Genomic DNA, 23,346 nt, shown 5'->3' on the forward strand with positions numbered 1-23,346 from the left:
TCACAGGCAGAACCAGGTAAACAGAGGGCATCTCAGGAAATGGTGACCCTCCCACTCCTCCCTCCCAGATCCACCCTTACTTCGTTTGCTCTTGTCTTTATTGAGAAGTTGTCGGAGTTCTTGTTCCTGCGGTCCTCCCTGCAGCTCAGGCATTGGCGAGTCCATTGAGAGCTGTGGACAGAGCTGGCAGCTCAGGACGGGCAGGAGTAAAGAGCAGAGCTAGGGTCTGGGGGGGGGAGGGGGAAGGAGGGAGTCTAGGGAGCTCTGTCTTTACCCTCATGGGCTCAGCTGAGCGCTGTTGCTGTTGCAGGCTTGCTAGGAAGAGATGGCGGTGCAGGCGCTGAGGGCGCTGCAGGGCCAGCAGTGCAGGCTCTGGTGGGGGCTCCGCTGTGGGGCCGCTGTCCCACTCGCAGGTCCATGGGCTGGGCTGAAAGCCTGGCGTGTCTGGCTGGAGGGCAGGGCAGCCTGGGGACACACAGAGGAGTCAGACTAGTCTGCAGGAACTTGGTCACAGACTACTGAACCCCCTTGGCTGATTGAAGATCAGTCAAAATATCCTCAGGGGGTCTTTTCCTCATGTAAACCAATCGGTGAGCTACAGGTGGATATTGGGTTCCATTCTACCTGTGAGAAAGGAGGTCTACAGACTACAGACTGCTGATGGCTAGAACGAGTCATCTGACAGTAAGCACGGTCTCTTCCCGCTAGAATGCTTCTCCGTTGGCTTGGGGCTAAGTGACGGGTTTAATGACAGCGATGCAGTTCTAGGCTCTATACCTTGCTTGCCTTAGGAATGAGGTCAGCCTGTCTCAGTGTGGGAGAGATCAGGCAGGGAAACAGGCTCAGTTGGCTCAGCCCCTAATCTCACGGGCCTCACAGACCCTCAGCTGCCACTCTCTTGTTCGCATGCTCTGTGCCATTCTGAGATACAGAAATGGTGCCTAGAACTCACAGTCAGCCATGGCTAGCCACCTAGGGCCCATTGAATCCTGTTCTCAGGGCAGGCTCCTCAGCTCCCAAGGCCCATGAACTTGTGATACAGGCTCCTGCTTCCCATTCGAGCCAGCTGTGGGCCTGGTCTGGCAGGGACAGCAGGCTCAGCTGCCTCTTCTCCAGTGTCCTCTGTACCCACGCCAGGAGCACCTTGCCAAGGCCGTGGGTGCAGGAGCTATTTATAGCACACCAGCAGACCAGGGGCTGTGCAGCAGAGCCAGCTGGCCAGGATGGGCTAAGCAGTAAGGGACTGAGATGCTGGGAGGTGGAGTTGCTGCAGAGTGTGTGTGTGTGTGTGTGCGTGTTATGTGTGTGCGTGTGTGTGCGCTGTGTGTGTATGTGTGTCTGCGTGTGTGTATGCATCTGTGTGTATGTGCTATGTGTGTGCATGTGTGTATGCATGTTGTTATGTGTGTATGTGTGTGCGTGTGTATGCATGTATGGTGTCTGCATGTGTGTATGTGTGTGTGTGTGCGCGCGCGCGTGTGTGTGTATGCACATGTTGTGTGTATGTGTGTGTATGGTGGTGGGGTGTGTGTGTGGTCAGGAGAGCGGTCCTAGAAAGGGAAGGGATAAAATACAAGAGAGGTGAAAACTCCCCACAGAGGCCTTCTTCAGGCTTTCCCCTCACAGAGCAGCCGCACCTATCCTTGGGTCTGGCACTGATGGGAAATGGGAAGATCCCAGGCAAAGTACCACCAATGGGAACATCTGGAAAAGCAGCCTGTGGCCTGATGCCACCATAAGAATCATAACCTTAGCATCCGTGGTGCACGCATGCAACAAAACCCATGCAACTCCCAAGCCCACCTGCCCTGGCTGCTAATTATTTCTGTCCTTTATCACGGATGAGGTGAGTGAGCTCCCAGTGTAAGGCAGAACTGCCTAGAGCCACCCAGCAAGGTGAGGACAGTGTCCAGTCCCGTGAGGCTAAGGCTCCACTTCCCCACCAACACTGAGGAAATCGCCTCCCCCTGAAGGGTTTCCCACGGGCAAGGAAAGAGCTTGCAGGAGGTTGTCACTCCAACACTGGCTTTAAAACGGACACGAGAGAGGAGTCCAGCCCGGCCTGCTGTGGCCCTCCAGTTACTAAGCAATCTGAGAGAGCGACTGTGCATCTGAATGCAATTCACAGTAAACGGGGCCCAGACTTCATGCTCTCAACCCTGTTCACATGGCTACCCAAGAAATCATTCTGAGTACGGGCTTCCAATGGCAACATATAATTCACCCATGGAAGCCTCAGTCTTCCCTAGCCCTGGTCTACCGGCTTCCTGAGGTCTCTCCCTGGACGTTGCAGGGCTTAGGAAACCCAGACTGGAGGCCCCATACCTCGGGGCGTGCAGCCTCATTCACAGCAAGCTGGGAGAGCTGCCTAACAGCCCACCATCCTTCAGTCTCAGCATCACCACCGTCAGCGCAAAAGGATGCCGGGAGCAGAGAAGGGACTCTGTTCAGAACTTGGGAATGCTTGTCTGAGTGACTTAGCATTTGGTGGGGGGTTCTACAGGGTAGCCCCATGACAGGGTACAGGGGTGGGAAGAGTCCCCTGGAGTGGCCTCCTTCAGGCATTTCCCCATGAACACCACCCACCTCAACTTGGTCTCCTCCATCCAAACAAAGATCCACTCAGACAGTGCCTTTATCCCACAACAAACTGGGCACACTTTGCCCATCTAGTTTTTGGCTCACAATGTCCCCTGCCCAATGCTGTCCTCATCCATACATTTCCAAACCCCACCTACTGCTCAAAGCCCAGCTGGATGCAGACCCCCGTGCAGCACCCCTTCCTCCTGGACTCCATGCCGGCTGCCCACAGCATAGTAAGCAGTCCACTGATAGCAAGGCCTGGGTTGAGCGCCACCGCTTGGGCTTTGCTCATCATCCCAGGACTTAGGATACTACCTGCACGCCTTTAATCCCAGCACTCGGGAGGCAGAGGCAGGCAGATCGATCACTGTGAGTTCGAGGCCAGCCTGGTCTACAAAGTGAGTCCAGGACAGGCAAGGCTACACAGAGAAACCCTGTCTCGTTAAAAACCAAAACAACAACAACAAAAAGAGTAAGATAGGCACTCAATAAACACAGGACCATAGGGGAAATACTGCTCTTTCTCCTCAGTGGCTTCATGGGGATACGTTCATTAGCATTTTGGGGGTGATATGGTCAACTCATGAGTCAGGATTCTCTCGTTTAGCAGAGGTCACATGTTGGTACGTTTTCCCCCTCGTGGGTGTCCTGTCTTCCCAAGCTTTGGGACGGCTGAGCTAAGACAAGGATTCCCTGGCCTTGCGGTTCTCCCTGCTACATGGAATCACCACATACTTGCCGCCTCTGACCTCCATTCTAGACCCAGCTCCATGGGCACATTCTAAATCTGGGCAGCAACAGGAAGTGAGCGCACTGCAACCCAGTCTCCCCGGAAGAGTAAGTGGCAGCAGACAAGGTCACCTTACCAACGAGAAATATCCTTCCTCCCTGTGGGGCCCATATGAGGACGGAATGACTTGAAAACGAGGACACATCTCACCTGGTGCCTGACTCGGGCAGGGGCCTGGGTAATAAACATTAAATCCTCCTTTTCTTTTGCACTGTACTGTACCCACCCAGGCCAAGCACGGCATCCGGCTTCCCTTTTCCTGATGGGATCCAAAGAAGCCTCTCCTGTTCTTATTCTTCTGGAGACCCAACTTTGTCCGTCCCCTGGAACCCCCAGCTTCCAACTCGCAGGTCCAGCTAACCCGCCCCCCCCCCCCGCCCCACTTCGTCAAACCCTCAGGTCTCTTGCCTCTCACCTTTCCCAGGTGTTTCCACCCCTCATCCCCACCAGCCAGTCTCTCCCAAGCCTGACTTTTACCTGTGCCAGGAAGACTGGGGGCAGCAGGCAACCAGGTTTACTGGGTTCCATCTGTAGGAAGCAGAGGGTAAGGGTTGTGTCTGTGGGCCCGAGGGAGGAGGGCTACCGGTCCTGAGGGAGGCAAGCTCCCTGCCACTCCAGGCCGGTAGAGTAGGATCTGCAGCCAGCTCCTAAGTGACTCAGCTACTTGGGCACGGTGCGTAACAAGAACTTAAGGAGGCCCCAGCTCACCCACCAGTGCCCTCAGCCCTCCCTGATGGGGACAGATACCATCTTCCCTGGGCAGCCAAAGCACGCTCCCAACAACCCAAGGGGGAAAATCAGGTTAGGAAGTGCAGTGGGGCCAGAAGTGGGAGTCTGTGGCCGGGGAGGTCAGGAGAGAGCTGGGGAGAGCAGGCCTGGAGAAGCCTACAGGAAATGTCACAGAGCAGGAATGAGTCTTCACAGTGGCTCCTGGGCTGTTGGCTCCTGGAGATCTGGAAGGAGCTGTGAAATGGTGGGAAACATATCCCAAGGACCCCAGCGTAGGGCCTCCCCTCAACTGCCCCTCATTCTGTGTCTTGACACCTGGACTGCTCAAGAAAAGAGACCCACTAAGCCTTACGCCTCTTTCCGAGACCACCTGAGCTAGAAAGGTGTGTCCATTGAAAGAGCCACCTCTCCCAGGCTTCTAAGCCCACAGAGAACCCGCAAACCTCAAGGGGACCTCAGGCTGGTTGGCAACAGAAAGATGAAAGCAGCCCTGGGAGGGGAAGTACACCACTTGTCCACACCTTCCCACCATCCCAGCTTAGGACAAGGGACTGCAGGGCCTCCCTAGAAGGCAAGGACACGGGGGATTTTCTACAGGCGGCATTTAGTGGGCATGCTCCTTGGACCAAGTGCAGAAGGCCGCTTTCTGGACCTGTACATAGCAGGCAGCTATAGGTGGAAGACACTCAAACTAATGGCCTGTCATGGATTAGCACCTGTGCCTCGGTACACAGTTCCATATGGACATGTGGCCCTACTCATTAATTCGACCACCTTTGGAAGTCTGCCCAAGCCCATGTCGGTGTGGGGCTCATCTTGCCCTGCTCTCCTCACCTCTCGTGTACTTAGCGTCCCACACCTCAGCATAACATTAGTTACGGTATTGGCGGCAGTGTTATCAGCCAGTGTCATCTGCAGCGACACCTTCTACGCATATATGGTGGGCCCTATTGATAATTGAAGAACCACACACGCAATGATCCTCTCATGACTCCTGCCTAAAATGCAAATAAATATTTCTCAAAGTTTGTGATTCCCTAGGGAGCACCTATTCCAGAAGCAACCTTGCATTCTGGGTTGTTGTTTTTAAAGATGGCACCTCAGCTAAAGAATCACCTCCATCAGACTGGCCCATGGGCATGTCTGTGAGGCTTTTCTTCTCTCTTTTTCTTTATTGCTAATTGATGGAGGAGAGCTGGGCTATTCCCAGGCAGGTGTTCTTGGGTTCGGAGAGAGAAGCCGGAAAGCAGCACTGCTCCGTGGTTCCTGCTTGACTTACTTCCCTGACTTCCCTCACCGTGGATGCACTATGACGTGGAAGAGGGTTAGCCACGTAAATCCTTTCCTCTCCCCAAGTTGCTTTTGGTCATGGTGTTTATCACAGCAACAGAAACCAAACTTGAATACTCTTGTCAGGCCCAGAGTGCCCAGCATCCTGGGAATCCACTCGCATGCCCCCTCTGACCTTGCCTTCAGGGTAAGGCCTTCCACGCCTCATACCCCTGCTAATCACGGTTCTGGGCACTATGCACTGTAGATGGGAGAAAAACTAATAACCTTGGGCCTTGTGGTTTGTTGCGACGTCTGGAAGGGAGTTTGTGGCGGTGACCTATGACATAAACTCTGTTCAGAGAGCCACATGGATGTGTGCGCATGCACACTGGCAAAGAGGCTGAGTCCAAAAGCACTTTATAGAATAGTAATCTTTACTCCCTAGCTCCCTGTTAAGTGCTCTGGGGTTCAAAACACCTGGGACTAGCTCTCTGCGTGAAGAGGGGAGGCACCTCGTGGTGCCTTGATGAGGGTTGAGCTGAAAAGAGAAAAGGAAATGTCCTGCACCCCAGTTCTTAAGCTCACTCCCTTTCTCAGAGGGTGGCTATCACTTGCTCAAGGTCAGACCTCAGGAAAAACAAGGAGAGAATTGATCCAAGGGACCAATAAGAACAGTGTCCAGGGCTGAGTCCTTCACATGGCTCTTGGTTGGGTCTGGGGGCTCTCTTTAGGAGCCTGGCTTACCCTCCCCCCCATTTCTACCCTTTTTGGAGGCATCTGCAATCAGGCTTTAAGCACTTCACCCAGTGTGGGGAACCTTGGATGTACCAAGTTCCCTTCCTCAGCCAGATAGGCACATCCCAGTGGGCACATCGCAGCCCTCAGCAATCTCCAGACTAGACACGAACGTTGTGGGGTTCCACCCTGGGGCTCCTGGAGAAGCCGAGTTTCTGGGCCTCACATCCACTGCCTCAGGCCCTAGCTTTGACCTCATCTGTCCCACAAGGGGGCAAGAAGCCCAGGCCCAGGCTACTTTCAGCTCCTTGGTCCCTGGATATTAGCTAGGAAGGAAGCTGTGGGAAGGCCCAGGCCTCAGCTGTGAGGGGAAAGCAGACAAAGGCAGGAGGCCAAGGTCTGGGTCCCCACACCCCAGGTTGCAGCCTCAGAGTCTGTAGCCTGACAGGAGAAGAAAACAAAGGCTGACTCCTTGTGAGGACTGGGAGAGGAGGTAAGCGGGCGGGGGGCAGGAGGGGGGGTGATGGGGGACGCCTCAGAGTAAAACAAGGAGAAGGAATGTCATGGTTGTCAGGCCCCTGAGGCCTGTGAGAGCTATGGAAAGAGGGTTCTTCTTCCAGGCATCTGACTGAACCTAGGGACCCTAGAAGCCTCTGGAGCATCAGAGGTTGCTCAGGCCAGTGCTCTCATGGCAGAGGGAGGTGTGAGGAGGGCGGCAGTTCATAACCAGCAGGGTCTAAGCAGACGAGTGCGAGTGCGAGCAGTGATTCCAAACAAAGGTGCTGACCCTCCAGAGGCTGCTGGCTGAAGAGCCAGCCAGTCAGAGCCCAGTTTCCTGTTTCAAACAGCCCTCCAAGCAACCTGAAGCTAAAGCAGGGGGAATCAATCCTTGGAGGTCTGACTGGGCCCCTAGCTAGCCTCAAACTAAAAGAACGTACCTGGCTTTATAACATCTTTCAGTGGCTCGGCACTAGCTTGGTTGGTAAAGTGTTTGTGCTGTGAAGCAGGATGCTCCAAGTTGAATCTCCAGCATCCACATACAATGCTGGGTGAACGGGCTGATGGGATGGCTCCATGGATAAGAGCACTGGCTGCACTTCCAGAGGACCTGGGTTCAATTCCCACCAGTCAGAAGGGGCTTTCAATCTACTGGCAATTGTAATTGTTTAAGGGGCTCAGACACCCTCTTCTGACCTCTGGAGACATTTTACATGCTTGGTACACATGCACATAAAATAAAAACAAAAATCACACATGGTACACAGACATTCAAACCAAACATTCATACACACATTAAAAAAAAAAAAAAAAAGCCAACTGGGTATAGTGGCATAAATTTACAATTCAGCACCAGGGAGGGTAGAGAGAGAGAGGCACCTGGGATTCACTGGGCAGACAGTTTTGCACTAAGTGGCTCCAAGCCCTAGTGACAGACCATGTCTCTAACAACAAGATGAATGTCTTTCGAGAAATGACACCTGAGGTTGGCCCCTGGCCTCTACATGCATGTGCACCCCACGCACATGAACACACAAACACTCATATACCCACATGTGTACACACACACACCTGCATGTGTACACACATATCAACACACATACATACACCTGCATATGTATACACACAGGAATATACACACAAGCACACACACACCTGCATGTACACGTAATTTTAAAAAATGTATTTCTACCCTTTATATTATAATCTAAGAAATAAATAATTTTTATAAACATATACTACTTACAGTTACTTTAAAAAGTTCAATGCGAGCTGGAGAGATGGCTCTGTTGTTAAGAGCCCTGGCTGCTCCTCTAAGAGACCCGGGTTCAAGTCCCACCATCCACACGGCAGCTCCCACCTGCCTGCAACTCTAGCCTCAGGAGATATGCATATGCATGCATGCTACATACTCATAAGCACTCCTTAAAATTTTCCTCAAATCAGACCTTTTTAACAGCTTCTTGTATCCTCCCACCCCTCCCCACCCCACCCCCCAAAAAACCCTTCATGTTTTTAGCTTCAAACTGTTTCACGCTCAGATTTACTTCAAGCCCAGGGGACAGACAGTGGCTCTCAAGGAAGCCTATACCGGGAGTGAGGGTCTGTAGCATTAAAGACTTTGGCTAGGAGGCCAGGTGGGGAGAGACAGACACATGATGACACCTAGCCGAGCTTCAACTGAAGAGAGGCCAGCTGCCACGGGCCATGCACCGTCATGGCTGCCCATTATTCCTGTAAGCCCTGACTGAGGAGGAGCCCTCGTTCCGACACTAGAAACTCAGCATCAGGTCCTGGTGCACCGTCCCTCCTCAACCACAGGCATTTGTCTTCTCTATAACCCCAGCTCCATCAGTTCTCCCTACGCTTCCCAACAACAGTGACTTCCTGTTCCTTCCCACCCAAACTACTGTGCGCTAGTACTAGTTAGTTGCTCCAAGTGCCTTTCATCTGCTAATGTACCCGATACTTGTAACAAGCCCATGGGGTTACTGTCTTTAATCTCTACTATGTAGAATAAGACCCAGTAGTACTTAATAACCTGCGGTTAGGGGCTGAAGAGATGGCTCAACAGTTAAGAGCACATTTTGCTCTTGCAGAGGGCCCAGGTTCGGTTCCTAGCACCCACATGGCAGCTCACCACTGTCTATAATACCAGTGCCAGGGGATCCCATGTGTCCTCTGACATCCATGAGTTCCTGTACACTCACTGTGCACATACACACACTTGGGCACATGTAGCATAAAATTAATAAAAACAAAAACAACAACAAAAACAGGGCTGGAGAGATGGCTCAGAGGTTAAGAGCACTGACTACTCTTCCAGAGGTCCTGAGTTCAATTCCCAGCAACCACATGGTGGCTCACAACCATCTATGATGAGATCTGGTGCCCTCTTGTGGTGTGCAGGATTACACACAGGCAGAACACTGTATATATAATAAATAAAGCTTACAACAACAACAACAACAACACAACCTGAGGTCACATAGCATGATGGCTCTTGACTCCTGCTCTCAACTAGTACACACCTCGAGGCTGGCAAACACAAGGCAAAGGAAGCTCTTCAGAGTGTACCAGAGGCTATCCCAGCCCTATACAGGCCAGAGGCTATCCCAGCCCTATACAGGCCAGAGGCTATCCCAGCCTATACAGGCCAGAGGCTATCCCAGCCCTATACAGGCCAGAGGCTATCCCAGCCCTATACAGGCCAGAGGCTATCCCAGCCCTATACAGGCCAGAGGCTATCCCAGCCCTATACAGGCCAGAGGCTATCCCAGCCCTATACAGGCCAGAGACTATCCCAGCCCTATACAGGCCAGAGGCTATCCCAGCCCTATACAGGCCAGAGGCTATCCCAGCCTATACAGGCCAGAGGCTATCCCAGCCCTATACAGGCCAGAGGCTATCCCAGCCCTATACAGGCCAGAGGCTATCCCAGCCCTATACAGGCCCGAGGCTATCCCAGTCCTATACAGGCCAGAGGCTATCCCAGCCTATACAGGCCAGAGGCTATCCCAGCCCTATACAGGCCAGAGGCTATCCCAGCCTATACAGGCCAGAGGCTATCCCAGCCCTATACAGGCCAGAGGCTATCCCAGCCCTATACAGGCCAGAGGCTATCCCAGCCCTATACAGACCAGAGGCTATCCCAGCCCTATACAGGCCAGAGGCTATCCCAGCCCTATACAGGCCAGAGGCCAGAGGCTGCTCATTTACCTGTGGGTACCCATGAAGGCAGCCCCAAAGAGTCACCTGAAGTAACAGGACTGCTGGTCACAGGTTTAGGGGCTCAGAGGGGCATCTGCTCCATTTTTCTGCTCAGTGGCAGTCTCCTGCATCTTCTCTCTAGAACAAAGGTTCTCAACCTTTCTAACGCTGTGGCCCTTTAACACAGTCCCTCATGTGGTGACCCCCAAGCATAAAATTATTTTCATTGCTAATTTATAACTGTAAATCCTGCTACTGCTATGAATCGTAATGTAGATATCTGTGTTTTGCGATGCTCTTAAGCGACCTCTGGCGGGGGGGGGGGGGGGGGTCAAGACCCACAGGTTGAGAAGCGCTGCTCTAGACGCTACCAAGCCCTTCTATAACCTCTCTGGCGCGGGAGGCCCCGACAAGCTGCACAGGTTCTTTGTAGACCCAGGTTCAGCTGGCAGGTGGGCAGCTTGGATGTGCGCCTACACAGTCTGGGGTCAGCTGCGAGGGGATGGGAGAGGGAGATTGCTGGCACGGCACCCAGAGATCCTCTGAGGGCTGTTTAGTGCAGGCTTCAGGCTGCCTCCTGCCCACCCCAGCACAGTGGACAGGCCCTTTCCCCTCCACCTCTGGGTGGCTGGAGCGCTAGGGCAGTTATTTTTAGCTCTTGACACCTGGGTATTTTGCAGCCACAGGATGTCCGGTTTGGAGTCTCTTTCTGGGAATCCCACATGCGGCTGTTGTAAACAGCCCCACACAGCGGTAGCCTGAGCCAGCTTGCCTCACCCCCGCCCGCCCCCCCTATTTGAAATTAATCAAACAGGAAGTAGATATAACCATGGCAAAAGCAGCTCTAGCTTCCCAGGAGTGGCAAAGTGTCCCCTCTGACTCTCTGTGACCTACCCAGCTCTTTATCCCACCTCTGGTGGCCTCTCTCATCTTGTGACAGGGGTCCCAGGCCATTCATCTACAAACATGGCACTCTCAGGAGCCTTGCCGCTCCCTGCTAGAGAACAGCGAGACCCTGTGGCCCCTATAACCTCCTGGGGCCTCTCGGACCACTCCTGAACTCTTCTCTGTGGAACAAGGACACAGTTACCTCCTCGGGGTGGCTCTCTGGCCTGCCACCACTTCCTAGCTCCAGGAACTCGCCTTGCAGCCTGGCCTGCTCTGCACTGCCCTGTCCACCTAAAGAATTCCTGAGAAGACAGGCTTCCTAGTCATTCCAAACGGCCCTGGTATTTCTAAACATGGAAGCCCTAAGGCACGTAAGTTCTATCATCACCCACAACTCCCTGCTCCAGTGGCTCCAATCTTATTGGAAGTCCACTACAAAGTCTAGCCACTATCTTTTTCTATCACAAGGAAAACATCCTCAGCAGGCAAGATTTGAGGCCCTATCTGGAATGTGGGAGGCTGCCCGCTTAGGGCTTGTCAGCCTCTGCTTGTTTCTCTTCTCCCTGGTGGGTGCTTCACCCAGCAGCCAATCCCAGGCAGCCTTTCTCAACTGCTTGCCCAAACAGGAAGTGCAGTCACCACCCCTTTGAGGGGGTATTGGGTTGGGCATACCTGCGTACCCCTCTCTTGCTTGCTCCTAAGTTCTGCCTCTCCCTGCGGCTTGCTTGTGCGCACTTGGAGAAGCCCCTCCCTTTGCACCTTCCATCTGATCCACCCAAAGGTCTCCCAGCCTGTTCCTGAGATGGCAGAGAAAAAAAAATCCCGGCTATTTAGCATACTATTGTAACCATTAGTTAATAACACCAATGATGACCGACAGGCATATGATAGTGCTGGCAATGGATTCCTACCACAGCCTTACGGAGTCGGTGCTGCCACAAAGGAAACTGGGGCTTGAAGTGGTTAAGAAACAAAGGGCAGTGTGGCTTAGCCATAGACAGTTTGTCTAACATGAGACAGGTCCCGGACTTATGCCCAGTGCCACAGAAGACAGAGAAGAGAAGGAGAAAGGAGAGAGTGCAAAAGAGAAAGGAGAGGAGCCTGGGAGAGGGAGGGAGAAAAGAAACTTCCTTGGGTTTCCAGGACCTAAGCTCATGTCCACTGGCACGGACGCCACCTCCTAATAGACGGCAAAGCAAGGCCACCAAGCGACGCACAGTAGAGTAACCTGAGTGTTGGCATGTTTCCACAAAGCATGAGATACTCTATCCAAAACATACCACATAACAAAACAGGCCGTCTCTGCCTGAGTCCCTCGCATGCCTTTGTCTCCAGGAGGCTGGGCTCCACTTCCTTATTCATCTTATATTTCCCCAGTTTCTTGAATGTGCATTTTACCATTTTATTGGCTTCCTGTAAGCTCCCTCCAGCAGGGTATAACTAAACAAGCAGACCTCCCAGGGCTGCCTTGGAGGGTCACGTGCCATCAGAGCACTCTGGAAATTGTCAAGTCTTGTAGAGAATGCCAGTTGCATAACCAGAGGCAAGTCACCCTAAGACTGGTACTCAGAATAAATTCCCCTGGAAGGACATGGCCGACTTCGGGCAGGTGGAAGAGTGGAGGCACCCACGAGTGCAGAGAGGAGGAACGCCACATTCGGAGCAGGCAAAGTAGCCCTAGGTTTGGGGAAGGTGGAGGGCATTGGCCACAGACCTCGTCTGCCCACTGGCCTAGGGGTGGGCACTTAGTACAAACCAAGCAAATGGGAGGCATCTGGAGTCTGTGAATAGCAACACGCTATGAATGCTGGCACTCACTGAGATGCCACATTAATATTAATGACAGCAAATACCCCAGACATCCCCAAATCCAGTCATGCCGCAGCCTCCGCCTCCTCCTCCTCCTCCTCCTCCTCCTCCTCCTCCTTTTGCCAGTTATTTCTGGAAAACAGCAGAAGTCTATCGCACAGATTCTCCGGGTGCTCCCATTTCCTTCTGCAGCCAGGACTGGCCTTGACACCTACCAAAGACGGTCTCCAGACCAGAAATCCAGCTAAGGTGCTTACTTAGCCTTCAGGGAATTCAACAGCCGGATGTATGGTCCCCGAGCAACTAGTTTGAACAAGCGACATCAAGGACAATTTCTAGCCAAATGAGAACTAGAGGAGATGAGGGTGCAGGAAGGTAGAGATCGCGGGACTGAGTTAGTGCAGTCTCATTTTTAGCAAAAACAAACAAAAAAACCAGCCCTTTAAAGGGGCACGTTGGAAAGCACATGGGAAGGCATGTGCCGAGGCCCCAGGGTCCCTCTCACGGTAGGGGCTCTGCAGTATGAATTTCTGTTTTCCACTGACACTGCTGCCCTGCCTTGTCTGTTTCTGCAGAAGCGCTTTGCAAGTAACAGCTCATCGTACACACAACATGCACGTGTGCATCCCAGGAGCAAAGTGAACACACATGACCAAGGGTCTCAGGAGAACTAGGGTATAGGGCTTTCAAGGACTCCCCCATATTCTTGGACCCCCACCCACACACCCAGAGGGAACCCATGCTATCTGCATGCCGGGGGGGGGGGGGCAGGGAGCTTCTGGCTCTCTTGACTCACGCTAAGAGCCTAGCCCAGGCTAGGCAAGGCCAGGCCTTACTTACGGAATGCCTGTCAGCTGAATAATGATATTTCCTGAAAGCCATGTCTCATGGCTCTTCCAGGGCCAGCCACGCTGGGAATACTGCTGATGTCACTGACCTGCGCACCCTTCGTCTGCTTCACCACCCCCCCTCTAAGGGCTGCCAGGGAGGAGCTAAGAGAAAGGTCACCAACAGCAGATGTTGGCAAGGTGTTCCACATAGGAAGGCATCAGGGGCTGTCTGCCCAGGATGGCATAGCAATCCCTTTGACCAGCCAGCTGGCTGTGAAGCCTGGGGGTACCCCACCCCCACCCTGCTTCTCTGGGAAGAGGAGTGAACAAGGGGCCCACCCTGTGACTGCTGTTCCAGGCTCACAGGGGTGGAGGAATCGAGAGCAGGCAATTTGGCCTGGTTTTTCTGTGAACTGGGGCTGGGCCCCGGTTCTGTCATGTCTCCAACATTCTCTGTTCCTGACCTTCAAAAATATGAACAATAATATCAATAATAAAGATGAGTATTCAGCGTTGCACTGGTTTCCTGCCAGACATGGCATAAGTCACTTACACCATCTCCTTTAATCTCTATAGCAACCCTGTGAGATTGCAAACATTATGATTTTCACATTAGTGATAAGGAAACAGTCCCAGGGAAGAAGGTGCCCAAAATTTAGTTTGCTGCTGGAGAAAGAGTCAGCCCAGACCTCCCTACTTGGCTGAGTTTTGCCACTGGCACTGGAAGTGAACTAACTAACATTTTGGGGATGCTTTACACTCCCAGATGAGAATAGCCAGCCTCAGTATCCTCACACAAGCACCCACAGCTACTCCACTAGCGTCAAACCCAGGTCCACCCCATTTTCCACAACCCTTCTGGCCCAGAGTCATGTCTCTCTGAGCCTCGGGTTCCCTGCGTGCTGCCCTAGCAGAGCAGGCAGCAGCGGCGGCAGAGTGAGGGTGCTGCCTCACCAACGCTCCACGGTGACTCACTCCGGGACCCAGGGAAGCACAGCCCCGCTTGCCGCTCCTCCAGCTCCCCGCCTCCACATTTGCTAACCGAAACCCGACTGCTGCTATTTTTAACCCTCCAGCTCCCCCTTGCCTGGGGCTCCCCCCTTCACCCCCACCCCCACCTTGCCCCAACCCGGTGGCACCAGTCTGTCATTCTGAGAGCGCTTCTACAACCTGAAGGCCCCGGAGGGCGCAGCGGATGCCCCGGACGTGCAGGTTTGTGGGGCAAGCAAAACAAGTCGGTTACAGCCCAAAGTCTCCGAATTCCCCCACCCCGACTCTTTCCGAACCTGTACCTCCCAGCCCCGCTCCTCTCTGCCATCCCGAAGGCTGCAGAAGAGGAACCAGTCTTCTGGGCTACTTGTAGGAAAGAGGAGTGGGCTCCTTGAATCCAGCTCGGAGGAGAGCTATACTGAAGGCAAGGGCAATGGCAGTTTCCTGGTTATTCCCAGCTTATGAAGCTGAGGGTTTCCGGACCACCAGAGTTTCCCCATTCCAGCATGGCAATATGAGGAGAAGGGAAGTGGCCTGGAGATAGGGTGGGGGACACTAAGTCTGAACTGCCCCCTCCACTTTCTGACTCCCAATAGGAACCTGCAGCTGGGGCAGGAAAAGACTGGGAGGCAGGGCCAAGGGATGAAGGCACTGGAAGGGCCTGACAAGAGGAGGAAACAAACAAACAAACAAACAAAAAAAGATGGTAGTGGCAAAGGGGAGGGAAGCAGACCTCCTCTCTTCCTTAGAGGCTCCTCCAATCCCTCAGGGGCCACACTGTCTTGTGCCAGTGGAAAGCTCTGGGTCTTCCAGAAAAAAAAAAACAAAAAAACCTCTACTGAGGAGAGGGAGGAGAAGAGATCTGAAGGCCCAAACTGCTGCTGTTAAGATTAACCTCCTGAAAGACCCGGTGTAGGGGCAGGCCTGCAGGTGGACCCAAGGGGGAACTTCCTTTCGGCGGAAGTAGAGCAGGTGGCTTGAACCAGACCCCTCTCTGCCCCTCTGGTCTGAGAGGCATCCAGCTTGGGGGAGCAGACTTAAGGGCACAGAGAGAGAGAGCCTTCTAAGCTCAGGCCTTCCCCACACACCTCTTCTCCACTGGGCCATGCTGGGCAGCTTCTTATGAGTTCTGCCCCCTCGGGCCCCTGCCCTTATTTCTGGTTCTATTATCTCCCATGACCCAGGTCTTCTCTGAGCCTTGACCCACCCCCTCCCCCCTCCCCCTTCCCTGGTGACCCTGAGCTAAATAAATAGATCCCAGTGGCCACGGAGGCAGCCAGCTACGCCCAGAGGGGAGGGACCTGGCACAGTGGTTCTCCAAGTTGGGAAGGTAGAAGGGGACTGAGGTAAGAGGGAAGTAGAACAGGAGGGTCAGGAATGGGCGGTGCTTAGGAGAACCCCAACAGTCTGCCATGTTCTTAACCTTAATCTCAGCCCTATTTGGCTGTTCCCTGCAACTCTGTCCCTCTCAACCTGCGGTGACAGCAGCAGTGGGGGACTGCATGAGGACACAAGATTCTGCAGTTCACCAGGCTGGCAGGTCCAGCTTCAGCCCTCAGCTAGAGCTCCGTCCAGATCCCTCACCTGGGTCCAGGGAGCTTCCAAGCCTAGCTGCTTTGCAAGCTCCGGGACTTCTAGTCTGGCAGTGAGAAAAGGTGTCAGTGTCACGCAGCCCTCCCATGGCCACCCTGTCTAAGGAAGTCCCACCTTGCTGTGTCTTGCTGCACCCAGTTCATTTCCTTCGTTAGAGCTAATCACCGTGTATGAAAAGTATTCGTCTCATCCCCTGCCCATGCTTTCTTGTTCTCCAGGAGAGTGGTAGCACACCGAGGTCAGACGTGTACCTCTGTGCTCACCGCACCTCTGCGTCCAGGGCATGCCACAGAGCTCTGCAAGTCTGCAACAACGGGATGAACTGCTCAGCGAGCAGCTTGGTAAATGGGGCTCCCTGGCTGCAGTGTGGTTCTCGAGGATTCCAAGGAGGATGGATAGCAAGAACAAGGCCAGAAAGGTTGGAGCCTCAAAAGAAAAGTCGATGCCAGTCTGAGGCAGCATCTACACCAGCTGGCCCTACCTGGTCCCCTTCACCATGCCAGGCCTGAATGTACACACAGGTACCCACACTGAATCTTGAACCAGTCTTCAAGGCAATGCATTGTGTTTGAATCAGTTCTCTCAATAGCCCTCCGGGACCTCAGACACACCATACACCTTCTGCAAGTCTGTCTCCCTCCACAGAAATAAACAAAAAGGTTGGCCCAGGCTTGGGCACCAAAATCACCCACCATGCAAGTGAAAATTCAGGGTTCCTCTCCCCACGGCTGCAAACTCTGACAGATGATGAGAATAGGGCCTGGTAATATTTTTAACATGTTCATCACAGGATCCTGAAGCAACTGGTCTGGTAACTGGTATTTAAAGTCCAGGACAGGATACCAGACATGGTGGCGCATGCCTTTAACTCCAGCACTAGGGAGGCAGAGGCAGGTGGATCTCTGAATTGGAGACCAGCCTGGTCTACACATTGTGAGCTCCTGGACGGCCAGGACTACACAGAGAAACCCTGTCTCAAACAAACAAACAAGCAAGCAAACAAACAAACAAACAGGCAAATAAATAAAGGGGCTGGACATGGTGGCACACACCTTTAATCCCAGCACTTGGGAGGCAGAGGCAGGTGGGTCTCTGTGAGTTCAAGGCCAGCCTGGTCTACAGAGTGAGTCCAGGACAGCCAGGACTACAAGAGAAACCCTGTCTCGAAAAACCAAAACCAAACCAAACAAACAAAAAAAAAAAAAAAACAAAAAAAAAAAAAAAAAAAAAAAAAAAAAGGAAAAGAAAACCACGGACAGTGCTCTACAGGCCAATATCTGGACACCTATGGAAAAGGCAACTCCTACATAGGTACCCATCCCCTAAAACCTGTCTGTAGGCTTTGTACACCTCACACAGAGCCATAACTTACAGAGGTGCACATGACACAGAAGACACACATCTGTGCCACATGTGTACAGACCCCCAAACACCCAACCGAGCCAGCACATGGATCACAGATTGCCACAGAACCACCACATCGACATACACAGCCCTGGGCAAACACAGACACCCGCCACACACCCAGTGCATACACACATATCACATTGGAGGCTCACACTAAACAGATGCTAGCCGGGATTAGTTTGCCTCTGGGAGCAAGTCCAGAACCAAAGGAGCTATGCTCTACTGATGAAAACATCCCTCCTGCCTCTGCCACCCCAACCCCTCGGTGTCCACCCCCACCTGAATGACTGGAGGAGGGCAGCAGAGAGAAAGAGCAGAGAGGAGGAGGCAGAGGCCAAGGGTGGTGTCTTAATCTGCTTGGAGCCTTCACCAAATCCAGCCGACTTCTCTCCCCTTGTCCCTTGCCCCTTACCCGCCAAGAGATACTATGGGGCTTCTATTCAGTGCTCTCCCCCCAAGACAGTGCTTGAGTCAAGCCACTTGTCTGGATTCCCAGGCCCTGGTCCTACAGAGCCAAAAGGTAGAGTAGCTAGATATGGGGGCTCCCAGTATGTGGGCCACTAAGGAAAGCGCTGTCTGGAGCACCTTCCTGCAGCCCCAAGGCCCCCACGGAACGTTACCACAGAAACAGGGAAAATATTATAAGGCACACAATACCCGGCAGGGTCACCTGCTCCCCAAGCTTCCTGCTGTGTTACTGCCCCCACCCCTCACCCCCATCTCATGGCACTCACAGCCTTCTCCAGCCTCAGCCTGGGCCTCCCAGCCAGCACTCTCCTTCCTGCCTCCCCTGGGTTAGGGAAGCAGCCTGGAGTGAAAGCTCTGCCTGTCTGTGATTCCAAACAACATCAGGGATGGCCCAGTGGGCCCCCCACTCCTAGTCCCTACCCGCACACCCGCACACCCGCCACCCCCCAGCACAGGAAATCAAGGCTTCCTGCCCCAGAGGAAGTGCCCCATCTAGTGAACAAATCCAACATATACAAATGCACAATCCTGGCGCTGGCGCCTCTAGGGGGACATGCCTTTAAGGCCTGCTGCACCCTGCACTTCTCTGGAGACTTCCAGACTCCATCTGACTAAGGAAGAGCTTGGGCAAGAAGAGCTACCAGCAGAGGCCTGGGTGGTGCCATTCCCTGGCTGGGTGACCCAGGGCCTCGCACTAGTAGGTGATCTTTCTCTTAGGCTTCGATGAACTTTAAAACTACCAGCTCTTTAAAAAGGCCAGTGGCAGGGGAGAAGGCAAAGAAGAGAAGATGGCTTTCAAAGGTTCCCGTCTTCCCAGTCCCGGGAAGCGAGTGTGCCTACAGCTGTAAAAGTGTCTTTCCCCGTCCGTCCCATCACCAACTGAGCCACCGGACATTATCCCCAAGGCAAGGATGCAGGATTCTCTCTACCTGTCCCCGTACTTCCTAACCTTCTGAACACTGGTGATTTGTGGTTAGCCACTCAGCTTCTGAGCTCTGGAAAGTGGACCCAGACTCCCTCGATCCCATGTCTTGTGATGTTAATTGTGGGAAAAGTGAGGCCTCAGGTCAAAGAGAAGAACCCTTTTCTACTTTGGAGCTCAGCCTATGCCACTGGCTGATACCAAGAGAGCTATCCAGCCAAGGGGTAGCTGAGCGACAGAGGGGTTCGGGTGCACACACCATCTCCAACCTTCCCAAAGCACAGCTCTGAGCTCCCAGCTCGGGAGGGACACATCAGAGGACTAAAGACAGGGGACATGCATCAGCCCCGGTGGGTTCAGGACCCAGTCCAATCTGAGTTCTCTGGATACCACACAGTGGAATTGCTCTATGTCTCAGTTTCCCTCAGGAGTGACTATAAAGAAGAAAATGACTTAGTTACTGAGGGGAGATGTCAGGAGGATAGAGAGCAGTGAAGGGATGGTTGGCAGCACCATGAGAGGGTTTGCACAGAGGAAATGCATGGACGGCAGTCGTGGGTCACCTGAGTACCAGTCAGAGGGGGAGAAACCAGCCCAAGTCATGGTCTCCAATGGCTGGGCAAGGAATTTGAGTGAAGTCTCATAAAACTAGGTAAGTCTGGAGGACTGGTTCCTGTCTCCAGATGTTGGGCTCCCATCAGGGCTGCCGAGGGCCAATGTCCTATTATCACCCTAAAAATTTGGCAGGCAGAGCTGGGCCTCAGGCAGACGCTGAGTTGGGATGTGGGAAGGGATAGTTCGCAGCAAGCCAACCAGCACCAGATGCAGGAGGCTTTTGCGAATGCTGGACAGCCAGCAAAGACAGTTAAGGGCCCAATGGCCAGGCCCAGGTCGGCCCCAAACCGGCAGCCAGCGGGAAGGAAGTGAGGGCACATTAGGTGACCTGTAGGTCCCAGGTTTTTCCTCCAACTTAGCTGGCGGAGAAATTGTAGTGGAAAGACAGCTCAGCTGCCAGATTTGCCCGAGCTCTCATACTTCTCAGCACTAACAGACCTGGGGCTGGGGGGGGGGGGGGGGGGGGCGGTGTGTGGAGAGCACACATTTAGCTCCCTACGCTCAGTACTCAGCCTGGGACCCCCACTTTCCCACACCTTTAAGGGCACTGCTCTCACAGCTCTGTTGGGCACAGGTGTCTGTCTCTTCATTCCAATGAGTGATGCTCTGAGAAATCTCCCAGTCCGATATACCTCCCGGGGACGTTTTCTACCCCCGGCCACGGGATCTGAGTAGGGCCCTGCCCGGTTCCACGAGATGGGGGCGCTGATGTCCAGCCCCACAAGTACGGCCCCAGTGCAGTGGGTCCTACCCTTTGACCTCCCGCTTCCAAACCTTCCGCCCCGGAGCACCGCCCCCTCCCCGGGCCTCGGCGGCCAGCCGTGCCTCCGGGATCCCGGGGAGGAGGGTGACGGGATGCCCTGCCCATGCACAGGCGGCCCGGGGCCTCCCACTGTCTCCCCGGGGCCTGTCGCTGCCCTGCAGCGGGCGGATGTGGGCGCCCGGCTAGAGGCCGGAGCCCTCCAGCCCCGGAACCAGACCCGGCGGCGAGCGGGCTAGAGCCCGGCCGAGCGGGCGAGGTCCGGGACGCACGGAGGACCCGGCGAGCCGGACCCGCCGGAGAAGTAGCCGCAGCCAGAGCCGGGGCGGACGGCGCAGGGTGCCGCGCGCAGGGTGGGGCGGGCGGGGCGGGGGTGGCCGCCCGGTACTCACCCGCGCCGGGGCTGTGCATCCAGGGGCCGGGGCCCTCAGAGCCGGGGGCTCATGGCGGGCGGGGGGCCGGGGCGCCGGCCTCACATCCCCCCGGGTCGCCGGAGGCTGCAGAGCGACTGTGAGACGGCGAGAGGAAGGGAGGGGGCCGGGAGGGGGAGGGCCCTGGCAGCCTGGCCGGCCGGGTAGGATGACAATGGAAGGAAATGCTTTATCTGAGTCTGAGAGCGGGCCAAGGGGGAGGGGAGGGAGGGGGCCGGCGCTCGCGGCCCTGGGACACACCACCCCGGCAGGCTTTGCTTAGCGGCACACAGGCTGGCGGTAGACACCGATCGTGGCGGGGCGCGCCACACCGCCCGGGAGGCAGCGCCGAACCCGGAACGCGGGACGCGGCCGGACCGGCGCGCGGCCGCCGAGCCCCAGCCGCCGCGCGGCGCTGCGCCCCGCGCACAATTCCCGGAAACCCAGATACCTGAGTGCACGCACCCGTGCATACACAGCGTACACGAACGTGCATCCATGTTTACACAGGCCAGGATGATTTACACTTCGGAGAAGGACTCCTGTGCACAGATCTACACACCTAAGAAGTCCACGAAGAGAGAACTTTACACACAGGGAGAGCAGGACACGCTTGGAGTCCCGAGCAAGGAATCTCATACGAACACCCCCGCCCCATTCTAACACACACACACACACACACACACACACACACACACACACACACACGCAGGGCTCCTGATTTGAATCACTGCCCAGTCCAACTTCAGTGGCACCCCCCTCTACCCCACCCCCAGTGTCTGCTGAAGGGAGCAGAAGGGTCCCGCCTGTTCCTATTAAAAGAAAAAAAAAAGGGGGTAGGGGTGGTGCAGTTTTTGAAACTTTTCTTTTTAAAAAGAAATTTCTCCAGGGATTCCCTTGCGTCCTCTCCTCTTCCACTCCTCTCTCTCCACAATGACCCTCCTTTGCACCCCCCCCCCCCGCTGGTCCCTATGAGTCAAACTTGAGCAATGTGCCCAGTGTCCCCCAGTGCATTACAGTGGATCACAGAAATGTTCCAGTCTGTGAGTCGGAATGCAGCCGCCTCCAGCCCTCCCTCAGCTAATAAACTCAGCCGGGGACTGGCTTTGCATCGTAGCCCTCCCTGCCTCTCCCCCAATCTCCTCTTAGACCGAGGTCAGATTCAAGGGTCCAGGAGCGGAGGATCTTCCCACTGCTTCCTGGCCTGGCCTATCAGCCCCGTTGCCTCCAGCAATCTGCTAGGTCAGAAAACTAGGATGGGAAGAGGTCATCCACCACGACCACTGGGCTCCACTGCTTGTGGGGGTCCCAGCCACAGAAAAGTAGTCACCTTCTGACCCCATTCTACTCACTGGGTCCTAGGAACACCAAGAGTCTTTAGAAGGGGAAACTGAGGCAGAGCTAGAGCTGTGTTATCTTGGAAGCCTGAGCCTTGAGTGGCCTAGCGGGGACGTTCACCACGCTGCTGGTGAACAGCCTCAGTCACATGGTCTCCCGGTCCCTCGGTGTTCAGCTGCTGAGTTTGGCCCCAGTGTACCTGTTAATGTGTACACGTTCCTTTGGCAGCATCATGACCTCTTACAATGGGTACCACACACATCCTGGTCCGTTGCTTCCTGGGGCTTTGCTCAGCGGTAGCTACTACCATTACTGCTTCAGCCTTCTCTGCCTGCTAGCCGCCCGCCCCCGCCCCCCAACCCCCTCATGCCCTTTTCGCTGCCTGCTGAGGTCCCTTTACTTCTCGATTCCACCTCCTTTGAAGTGTTTCGTGATTCCCGTGGCCGGAAGGACTTTGCCTTTTCCGTGAAGGACTCCATTCCAGGACTGTTGCTTCTTCTCCACTCGCTGACCTTCACCCATCTAATGTAGTAGTAGCCATCTCTTCCCCCCCCCCCCCCACCGCCCCCCACAAGCACTACCTCAGCCATGGGTGCATTTCCCAGAGTGCTTTGCACAGGACTCAGACAGATACTCATGGCCTTCAAGGATCACCCTCCAGCTGAGCGGCTCCAACAACCCTCTGCCCAGTGATTTACCCTCTCTGCAAGACATTTTTACTCATCGATGGAACCTTCCCTTGAGGCCTGTAGCTTCAGAAGACCCACTGTTTACAGAAGACCCCCCCTCCCCCAGTCTCTCGTTATTTCCCTCCTCCCGAAATCACACGTTGCCCCCCCCACACACACATTCCTGTTTTCCTTTCCTATAGCTGTTTCCGTGCTGGATTTGAGCCTCTGTTCATTTCTTCGGTGCAGTATTCTTGTGTTTGTTTGTGAATCTGCCTTTTCTCTTTAGTGTAATCACCGATTGATTGGCCTTGCACTGTAGCCCTCCCCGCCTCGCCCTAAAACTCCTCTCAGATGGGGGGCAGGTGGGTGGGAGGGCAGAGGTCAGATGCAAGGGTCAGGGGCTGACTTCTGAACGCCTGGGATAAAGATGTGCTGCTGGCTGGCTGTGGGCACAGTCCCTAACACAACAGGACTCACTGCCGGCAAAGTGTAGGCAGAGAGGAAAGCGGCATGCGCAGTATGTGTCTGGGATGCCGAACTGGGTCCCTCCTTCTGCCTGTCAGATAGACGTATGACTCCAACAGCCCCGACTCCACCCACAGTGGATTCCCAAGCCCAGTTTCTAAGTCCCATGGTCCCTAGTGGCATACGTTAGCCTCCAGGAACCCTAGGGATATAAGACAGAAAAATGCAGGCTGCCTCCTTCTTGCTGTGGTGGTTACCATGGGAGGTTTCTAGAGAGTTCTTGAGTTCAGACTTCTCAGGGCCTGCTCAGCTGAACACTAGGTATAAGAGCCCAGCCCTGAGCCTGGTGGTGGTGGCGCACGC

General features: G+C 54.4%; 1 protein-coding gene across 1 annotated transcript; it reads right to left on the reverse strand.

Annotated features, from left to right (window-relative positions):
- Nucleotides 1-20,693, reverse strand: LOC127201026 (histone deacetylase 7-like). Its single transcript, XM_051159383.1, has 3 exons — nt 20,492-20,693; nt 275-465; nt 1-171 (listed from the first exon to the last, which is right to left on the reverse strand). The coding sequence occupies exons 1-3, from the start codon at nt 20,508-20,510 to the stop codon at nt 1-3; spliced, it is 381 nt and encodes a 126-aa protein (XP_051015340.1). The 5' UTR covers nt 20,511-20,693.
- Nucleotides 20,694-23,346: the final 2,653 nt, after the last annotated feature.

The sequence above is a fragment of the Acomys russatus genome, chromosome 17 (assembly GCF_903995435.1).
Source record: "Acomys russatus chromosome 17, mAcoRus1.1, whole genome shotgun sequence".
Taxonomy (NCBI): Eukaryota; Metazoa; Chordata; class Mammalia; order Rodentia; family Muridae; genus Acomys; species Acomys russatus.

Excerpts from the sequence above, each read along its gene's own strand:
- LOC127201026 (XM_051159383.1), bottom strand. Across the intron at positions 172-274 it reads GCTCAGCTGAGCCCATGAGG|CTCTCAATGGACTCGCCAAT; the intron begins GTAAAGACAGAG and ends CTCTGTCCACAG.